Source organism: Poecilia reticulata, linkage group LG15, assembly GCF_000633615.1.
Source record: "Poecilia reticulata strain Guanapo linkage group LG15, Guppy_female_1.0+MT, whole genome shotgun sequence".
NCBI classification, from domain to species: Eukaryota; Metazoa; Chordata; class Actinopteri; order Cyprinodontiformes; family Poeciliidae; genus Poecilia; species Poecilia reticulata.
Window position 1 is genome coordinate 22,627,843 of NC_024345.1, and position 9,952 is coordinate 22,637,794.

The following is a 9,952-nucleotide window of genomic DNA, read 5'->3' on the forward strand; positions in this document are numbered from 1 at the left end:
TCCATCCATCCATCCATCCATCCATCCATCCATCCATCCATCCATCCATCCATCCATCCATCCATCCATCCATCCATCCATCCAACCATCCATCCATCCATCCATCCATCCATCCATCCATCCTCCCTCATTATGGTAGATTCCACATTTAAAGCCTCGCTGCCGTTGAAACATCTAAATCATGCTGAACTTTTGATTTTATACTTTGAAAATGAACCAAAATAAACAGCAAACATTTCTGAGACTTTTTTAAAGTTATGGGACGTTGACGTATAAAACCGTGCAGGAACCCTGATTCTCAGTGACGGCAAAGTGCAAAGACAGCAAAATCAGCAATATGCCATAAAGCAGCACGTAGTAAACAAATGCACTGTGTTTTGTGACAAAGCAGCTCCAACAAGAACAGATGGCATTCACTGGGAGAAATTTGGTTCTGTTGACTCAGGCGTTCTGCTTTAAAGCCCAACTCGTGTTCTGACTAGATTAAGAAAAGCTTCATAGAGGATTTAATCAGACAAAAGGCAACTCCAAATATCGTTTCTTAAGAAAATACTTTTGTTCTCTTCCATTTATTAATAAAGGCCTCGTACTTGAAACAAAAATACGTTTAACAATGTTGTCAAGAAGAACTCACTGACGAGTGCAATCTTGCTTTAAAGATACTGGAACAACAGAAAGGCAACAACAATGGCTTGAACAATACAGTTCCACTGGGCTACCATCGATTATGTGCTGAATGGACATAGCAACACTTTGAATCAATGCATGCAACTTCCACAAATGCTGTAGGTTGAGGAATCTCTCCACTATGAGGTGTTCAGTCATAATCTCTCCTTCGCCATCTCCAGGCTCTCAGTGATCACGCTGGGCTCTCCTTTCTGTGTCAAACTGTCTCTATCCAGTGCAGCCTCACTGGCAGAATGCTCCTCCAGTTGCTCCAGTTCTTCCAGTATGGTCTGCACGCGGCGGACGCCGTCCCGCCTCGCCTGCCGTACGTCCACACGGCCTTCAGGGTCAACAGAGTCTAGCGCCAGCAGCTCCTTGGTCAAGAGCTCCTCCAGTAGCAAGTATTTCTTATCATTTTTCTTTCCGCTGAAGCTTTTCACATCCTGCTCCAACTTGGTGACTCTTTCCAGGATTTGCTGCACTTTAGCCAGCCCTGGGTGTACCGGGCACTTGACGGTCGGGTCTGCCTCGGTCTGCGCAGGCGGGACGTCGGCTGGTGCCTCCTGGGCTTCTGGTTTCGGAGGTATCTGAACCGTGATGTCGGACATGTGGTGTGGTGGCAGCTCCGGCTTCTGAGCCTGCGGAGACGCTTCGTGATGCGTTTGAGGTTGCTGGAGTGGCTGTGGCTGTGGCTGTGGCGACTTGGGGACGTCTGCTTCTGTGTGCAGCATTTGGGGAACCGTCGTGCTCTCGGGTTTGTGCTGCACGATTTGATGCTCCTGCTCCGTCCACTGGGGCATTTCTCTCGACAGGACACGCTGTGGAGCCTTGAGAGTAGAGAGGAACAGAGAATAAGTTACCGTATTTTCCACACTATGAGGCACCTAAAAACCTTCAATTTTCTCAAAAGCCGACAGTGCACCTTATAATCGTGCGCCTTATATATGGACCAATATTGAGCCACAACAGGTCTAGCAACTACGGTAACCAGCCGCCAACTTCATTTTGCCCATAGAAGAAGAAGCGCGCGGTGCATGCTGGGATAGTTGTCAGAACGCTGGTTTATTAATAAAGTTTGACTGACATATCTACCTACCGACCTGACAATCAGGTCGTCTGCAGGTCATTTAGCACCACGTTCTCCACCAACATGCTGTGCGCGAACGGAGAAGGGTGACCATCGTCCGGCCCCGGCCCAGTCGCGGAAGGTTCTCCTCGCCGACCCGAGTCGGACTGTTTTGTTGACATTCTTTATGTCAACAAAGTGGCTTTAGATATTCATCCGGGATGCTTCGACTAGGGCTACCAAGGGACCAGCCCCTATACATTTAAAGCCGGGGGGGCGGGAAGAGACAGAGACTGCCGCGGCAGCGTGTCGGTTGGTCCGTGTTACCCAGAAAGCAGTTGGGCACAATATCGCAACACCAACACCGTGAGTGAAACAATGACTGAGGCTGCCTAGTATATAAAGAACTCGGGTCCACTTTATTATTATACATCCATGTGGACCACTTCTTTATTATTACACATCCACATTTGTAGAATATGGAAAAAATCGCGTCCCGTATAGGTTTAATACGGGACGGGTGGCAACCCGAACTGTACCGTCTATTCTGTGCGCCCTATAGTGCGGAAAATACGGTATTTAATTTATGACTGTTTCCATCAAAGTCTGTTTTTTTAAGCACGTCTTGAAGTTGAAAGGTTGATTAAATTTGAATTAACTTCCTCAATTTCGCAAAAATGTTTTTAACAGTTGAGATTATTTTTTCCAAAAGAGTGAAAGCTGCAGTATGAGCCTTAAAAATAAGGATTTTTTAAACATATTTGTTAAAATGATCATTATGGCAGTTTAATATCTGCTTTCTGCTCCCAGTACAAACTGCATAAATACACCACTCAGTCAGAAACAACCAATCAGAGCCAGGAGGAGGATCTTAGCGCTGTCAATCACTCTCATGCTCCCGCTACTCTACAGCTCATTATAAAAGTTACATAACAATACAAATTTTAGTCATTACAATTATTTTGTTTGTTTATAGTTTATAATCTGCATTTTCTTAATAAAAGTTTTATTTTCAGATTATTTAACGTGAGTCTGCCTCATAAACTGTTACAACATGGTGACAATTTTCACATTCTTCATAAAAGTTCACAGAGTTCACAAAGGAAAGTGAAATTACCTGCGGCCTTTCCCCCATCACCTGTATCTTAACAGGTGAGTGGCTCCTGACGTGAGGCGGAAGGTGAGCAGGCGTGGCGTCGAGATGCTGGGGGAAAGCGGTCGGGGAAGCCCTTTCTCTGGGGGGCTGCACCGTGGCGGGGTAGCGGGGCCAGTCCTCCGTCTGAAGGCGGTGATGGAACGGCGGCTGATGTTCGGCGTAGGGAACGCGCTGGGCGTAAACCGACGGGTTCATGTGAGGCGGCGTTTGGCCCCCTCCGCCCTCGTGGATCACTGGGATGGAGATGTAGCCGGGCTGGAGGCCGGAGCTGCTGGGCCGCGCTGGCTGGTGATGGGCGGCCATGTTGACCTTCAAAATAAAATAAAAAGAAAGAAAACAACATAACAGACATGCAGCATCTTGTCAAAGTGATTTATTTAGAGGTATCAGAGTAAAGGGGGTTAAATACCACAGTTGGGTAACTAGTTACATTTACTTGAGTAACTTTTTGGAAAAACAATTTACTTTTAGGAGTTTTTTTACTACGGTGTACTTTGAGTAATTTCATTATGAAGTATTTCTTCTCTTAGTTCAGTAAAATTTCTGGATTTTCTACCCACTGAATGAAAAACAAAAATTCACCAGACACAGAAACACACCTGCAGTTTTTATTAAAGTTTTACACATTTTTTAACTGATTTGGAAAAAATTTTCTTTTGCCTGATTTTATTATTACTTATATAAATTACTGTCATTTTGGTCCTTCAAATACCAACGGCATTGTTTCCTATAAGGATTGAAACATATTTTATCCATTTATATGTTTACTTAGCCAGTTCTCATTTATGAGTACTTCAACAAGGCGCAACAGTTTCAACGCTGCTCAACCAACTCCCAGAAAACCTGATTATACAATATATTTGGCTTTTATATCACTAATAAATTTTAATCTTTCCTGCAGCCTCCCTGTAAAGGCTAAAGGTCATTTGATCGGGTTTTAATTATAAAGGGTGTCGCAAAGTCGCAAAGTACCTCTGATGTTGGTGAAACCGGTGCTCCGGTCTTCCCACACTCGGCGTCAGCGTGTCCTAGCAGCGGTGATTTGGGTCTGTGATGGAGCCCTGATGTCTGCGGCGCCGTCGGACCCTCGGTCCGGACGCTCTGGGCGGCGACCGGCTGGATGTAGGAGTAACACGGATGCTGCTGCTGCTGCCTCACATCTGCTCCGTCGTGGTAGACCGGGATGGGAATGTAACCCGGCCGGAGAATCGGATGCTTCATCTCTCTCACAAACGTCTTCAGAGGCTCCACGGGGCTCAATTCTGCTGATGCGCTGGGCCCGTTTGCTGACACTTCTCGAATCTGAAATGTGAATTTTACAGTAAATTTGACTGGAATTATACATTTTTATTATTTACTTGCATCTATAATAAAAATCCAGCATAAGCCTGAACACAAATAACTGTTTTAAACACACAACTGCATTTTTTATAGTGATCACCACATTTATTATTCCATATTACATGAATAATGTCTATGTGCAGAGTTGGGTTGTTACATTTACTTGAGTAACTTTTTGAAAATAATTTACCTGTAGGAGTTTTTTCACAATGCAGCACTTTTTACTTTCACTTGAGTAATTTTTTTTACGAAGTATTTCTGCTCTTATTTGAGTAAAACTTCTGGATTTTCTACCCACTGAATGAAAAACAAACATGTTTTAATCAAAAATTCACCAGACACAGAGACACACCTGCAGTTTTTATTAAAGTTTTTTATTGAAAGAAACTGATTTGGAAAAATTGTCTTTTGCCTGATTTTGTTATTTTTTGTTACTTATATTAATTTTTGTCATTTTTGTCCTTCTAATACCAAAATTTCCACTTAACTTTATAATTTGGTTTATCTGATGATGTAATTTTTAAATATAAAATTATTGCTAATTTGAGTTACACAGTATTTTAGTAGACTTTTTATCAAATATGTTTTTACTTTAGTCATTTCTTTTACTTTTTACTCTTACTTGAGTAAAATTTTTTGGTTACTCTTCCCTCCTCTGTCTTTGTGAATTTGTCACAGGATTTTTTCTGCCCCCAAACTGATTTGATTTTTTAATGGTGCATTAGAAAAACAAACCGATCGTTCGCTCAGTCTCAGACAATAACGAAGGTCGTGGGGTGAGGCTGAATATTTTCTCAGAGTCATGCTAAAAGTCTCACTTCTGTGCTTTGGAAAGAGGAAAACAACATCTGCCAGTCAGCCTCTGAGTGCAAAATGATTTTTATGGTAAAATGTGTTTTATTGTATTAATGTTTACATTTAGGCCCAGTTATTTTCTTTTCCTGCAACGCACATCTCTACATCTCTAGCTTAAAAGACACTTCTGGCATATTAATGACAGATTATCGCAACATACAGTAAAAGAAAAGTGAATTTATTTGATTTTTTTATCCAGGATTTCTTCTATTTCAACAGAATTTTGTGTATACATCACATATTTTGTATATTGTGCCTTAAAACCAAATAAGCTACTTTTTTTCCCAACACAACCATGAAAAAGTTTATATACTTAATGAAGATTTGCTAGCAAAATAGGGAAAAACTGTGATGCATATTTTTCATTATTATGGTGAATGTTTTTTTAATGTAAATTAAAACAAATCCCAATGAAATTGCTTTATAATCTTGCGATAATCAGGAACAGCTGCAGTGAAAATTGAAAGGTCAGACCTCAAAAATAAAACTGAAAAACTTGTTATTGGACATAAAAGGTCAAAGAAAAATCTGTTGCAGGATCCGTCAGAGTTTCCGATCCAACAGAAAATGAGAGAATTGTCCTCATTTATAGCCATATGCTCTTAAAATGTTACTTTAAAAAAACATTTTTTTAAAAGAAACTTAAAAACAATGCAAAAAACATGATGTTTTTTTGCAGTTTGGTATGTGTGTTTACATACCAAAAATAGGGGGTTGTTTTAATTCCTTTATTGAATAGGGAAAAAAATTATGTGTTTGATCAGCTAATCTCTTAAACTATGCCCAATTTAAACATGGTGCAGCACTCATGGTCAATGTTTACTGCATTTAATTGTTCCGTTTGAGTTGTTTTTTTTACTCAGCAATCAACCATAATCTGAATTAGCAGATCAAACTTTAATTTTTTTTTTTAAATATCGGTATTAGCTGGTACAACGTGGATTGGTGCACCGCCATTAAGCATAAAAGAGAATCTGCTGTAGGTTCCTTCATAAAGACGGTAGTTTGAAATCTAACAGAAAACAAAACAATTACAAGATTATCTTGTAAAAGAAAAGAAAAAAAACGACTTATTTATTTTTATTATTTAACGCTTTAAAACATTTTAACGCAAAAGCGCAGAGTCGGAACCTTTGCTTTGCGTTTCTGGTACTGCCGTAAATCTGACCCACAAGCGAAGTCCGTAAACAAAGCCGCTTCTTTTGACCCACTGGGGTTTAATTTCTGCTTTAAAACGATCTGATAAAACTCTGGAAAAGAGTATTACTGCGTCCAAATTGAGCTAAAAGGAGTTAGCGAAGCTATTCAAGCCTAAAATAGCATCTCAGTGCCAAACATGTAGCAGCAGCACAGACGCTAATGCTAACGTTAGCATCAGATTTCTAAATAAGTTTTTTTACATAAGTTGTGTGAATGATGAGGAGTTTATGAAACACTTGAAACATGAATGGATATTATAGCATATTTTCTCCAATATGGTGGCTGAATAAACTAAATAACAGATTATAATCAATAAATACATTTGTCATTGAGCAATTTATTCAATAATTTACGGCCAAAAGAGTTTTTGAATGGAAAATGTTGCTTCTTATGTCGATTAGAATATGATTGTGACCAATTAATTACAAACCCTGCAGTTAATGTGATTAAAAATTTTAATAGAGTCCCATTAGTTTGAACAAATGCTGCATGATGAGATAATCAGTAATCACGCTAATTGATTGGTGATTCACTTTATGACCTGCTTGCTGCTCATAAACTGAAAGAGAAAGGAGCTAAAACTTAGGAAAAAGGATTTTATTTGTTACAAAAATCAAAATATGTTTGTCAGACTTACTTTATTTACATTTGTTTAACATTAAACTTAGATAGCTAGATAGATAGATAGCTAGATAGATAGCTAGATAGATAGATAGATAGATAGATAGATAGATAGATAGATAGATAGATAGATAGATAGATAGATAGATAGATAGATAGATAGATAGATAGATAGNATAGATAGATAGATAGATAGATAGATAGATAGATAGATAGATAGATAGATAGATAGATAGATAGATAGATAGATAGATAGATAGATAGATAGATACTTTTACGGGTATTTCTGTACCTTTCATTTTTACATGAGTAATTTTATTATGAAGAATTTCTACTCTTCAGTAAAATGTCTGGATTTTCTACCCATTGAATGAAAAATAAACATGTTTTAATCTAAAATTCACCAGACACACAACTGCAGTTTTTGTTAAAGTTTCTGAAGTTTTTTATTGAAAGAAACTGATTTAGAAAAATTTTCTTTGCCTGATGATTTTATTACTTTTGTTACTTATATGAATTATTGTCATTTTGATCCTTAAAATACTAAAATTTCCACTTAACTTCATGATTTGATCCATCTGATGATGTAATATTTAAATCTTTAATTATGGATAAGTTGATCAGTTACTCAGTACTTGAGTAAACATTTTCCCAAATACATTTTTACTCTTAATTGAGTAATAACTTGGACGGATACTTTTTACTTTTACTTGAGTAAAAATATGTTGAAGTAGTGCCGCTTTACTTGAGTACAACCTTTAGTTATATACCCACCTCTGGAGATGGATACCTAGATAAAAATTTAAACTAATACATGTTTGAGCTTCAAACTTCTCAAAATATTAAACTGTAGAATATTTATTTCTCCTTCAGGTTAAAGCCTTTGCTTTAATCTTGCAAACATTTCTACTATTGCTGACAGAAATTACACTTCTCCTTTAACTGGAGGTGGGCCCACAGATGAAACTTGGCTTATGGCCTTGTAGTAGCAACAGGTTCCCACCCATTTAAACTTTAAACAAACCTGCAAAAATACTCAAAAAACCACTGTAAACTGGATTTATATGTAAAGCAGGAGCCTCCATGGTGAAATAGCTGTGAACGACCCTTTGCCCTCTGCTTGCACAGGACACTGCAGACTGCCTGCACCAATTTTATCCCCCAACAGCTGTGTCTTTCCAGCAGATTCCTCAGCACACTAACTTTGGAAAACAAGAGTCTGTCTCTGGGAGGGAAGATTACCAGCTTGGCAGGCCGGGTCTACACAGCAGATCCGATCACTTTCTGCTCCCTTATTATTATTAATAATAATTTTTACGTTATTTATATATCACAATTATAAGTCAGGCGGTTTCTCTTGCCTACTACTGAAGCGAGAGCTGGTTGAATCCTTGTAAGGGAAAAGTTTATTACGATCCGATCGCCGTTTTTCCAAACACAGGGATCAGATCCATGCGGCGCGGTGACTCACCGAGTAATAATAATAGTTAGATCACGGCATGGGAATAAAACGGCAATGGTCATCCGTTATATTAGGCTTATGAGCTGTCAGTGAGGGGGAGGTGACGCTGCCTAACAAGGCCTATCGGCAACAATATTAATGTGTAACATACGAATTCAGCGCACGAATAAAAAATAAATAAATCTGCGTAACGCGCTGTTAGAAACAAAACCAACGTAAACAAACGCGTTTAGCCGACATTTGACAATCACACCAACTTTATTATCCCGGTTCCGTTACCTTTCTGGTGTCGTGTCTCGGGTCATTCCAGGTGGTGGTCCGGTTGTTGTGGTCCACGAAGAAGGGCCAGCCGGTGTGCGGGTCGATCTTCACCTCCCAGCCCAGCGGCAGAGGCTCGCTGTCGTTGGTCGCCATCGCGGCGGGCATCGGTGACTGCGTCTTCACGGCGTTCATGTTGCAGGCGGCCGAGTGTTGAGACATGTTACACGGGGCGACGGTCGCTTTAAAGATTCCCACTGGTGACGTGGGGGAGTGGGCTGGAAGTTTCTGGAAATAGCGAGGGGTTAATGTCGGGGGCGGCGAACGCAGCGCGCTGGCTCCTCAGACCCCAAACACAGACGACTCGGAGCAGAATAACGTTCATCTCATCTTATTTATTTATTAATTTTTGTTTTTATTACCGATACATACGTAAACAAAAACGAGCAGAAGGATTCCCTCTCGCGATGTGTCCCGGGACACGAAAGGGAATTCCTAATTTTTTTCTGAATAAAAACAAATCTCCAAATAGATGGGAGTCAGACTCTCACACGATGATGAATCTAGTCCAAAGATTTGCTTGGATTTGGTTCACAATTATGTAACTGCTGGTGTGAAAGAGTGTAGGCACGGTGACACCTCTAATGACAGTCCTTCCTCTTTATTCTGTCAAGGGGGATGCTAATAGGAATACTGGCAAAAACAAACAGATTTTACAGCTCCCTTAAACTTAAATTATCTTCGCATAGCAGCAAGTGACAATGTGAGTCAGCAGACTAGAATAGAAAACATTTTATTGTCACATATTGGGGAAATTTAACAGTAAAAACAGTAAGTAAGGACAAGGATGCATGTAGGTTCACACAAATACATAAAAGACAAGCAAACAAAATTAAGAGTAATATATAACAATAAGGACAAAATTACAATATAAAAATGGGCAAGAATATACAAAATGTGCAAACAACAGAGTATTTATTATATGTGAATATAAAACTGCTGCAAATACCTGCAAGTATATACCATAAATTCTTATTGAGATTGTTGGAAGAAGTGATTACAGTGGTTAGTTCAGCAGCTGCTGGAGGAAGGATCTACTATAATGCTCCTTTGTGCACGTAGGATGAGTTCAATTGAGCTCTAACTTAGTTCAATGGAATTTATGGTATAATTTAATGTAATGCAGATATATTCAGATTCAAATTCAATTCAAAACTTTGTTTTGTATCTAATTACTGAAGTGATTTATATTATATTGTATTATATTATATATTTACATTGTGTTATTAAATCCATAAAAAAATTCCCTTCTCACCCTCCGCGGGTG

At 39.2% G+C, this 9,952-nt stretch overlaps 1 protein-coding gene across 1 annotated transcript; it reads right to left on the reverse strand.

Moving 5' to 3' along the window:
* Window positions 1-50: 50 nt before the first annotated feature.
* bag3 (BCL2 associated athanogene 3) lies at window positions 51-8,989 on the reverse strand. Its single transcript, XM_008430021.2, has 4 exons — window positions 8,647-8,989; window positions 3,861-4,190; window positions 2,850-3,197; window positions 51-1,493 (listed from the first exon to the last, which is right to left on the reverse strand). Exons 1-4 carry the CDS (start codon window positions 8,845-8,847, stop codon window positions 822-824), a joined length of 1,551 nt encoding a protein of 516 aa, XP_008428243.1. The 5' UTR covers window positions 8,848-8,989; the 3' UTR covers window positions 51-821.
* Window positions 8,990-9,952: the final 963 nt, after the last annotated feature.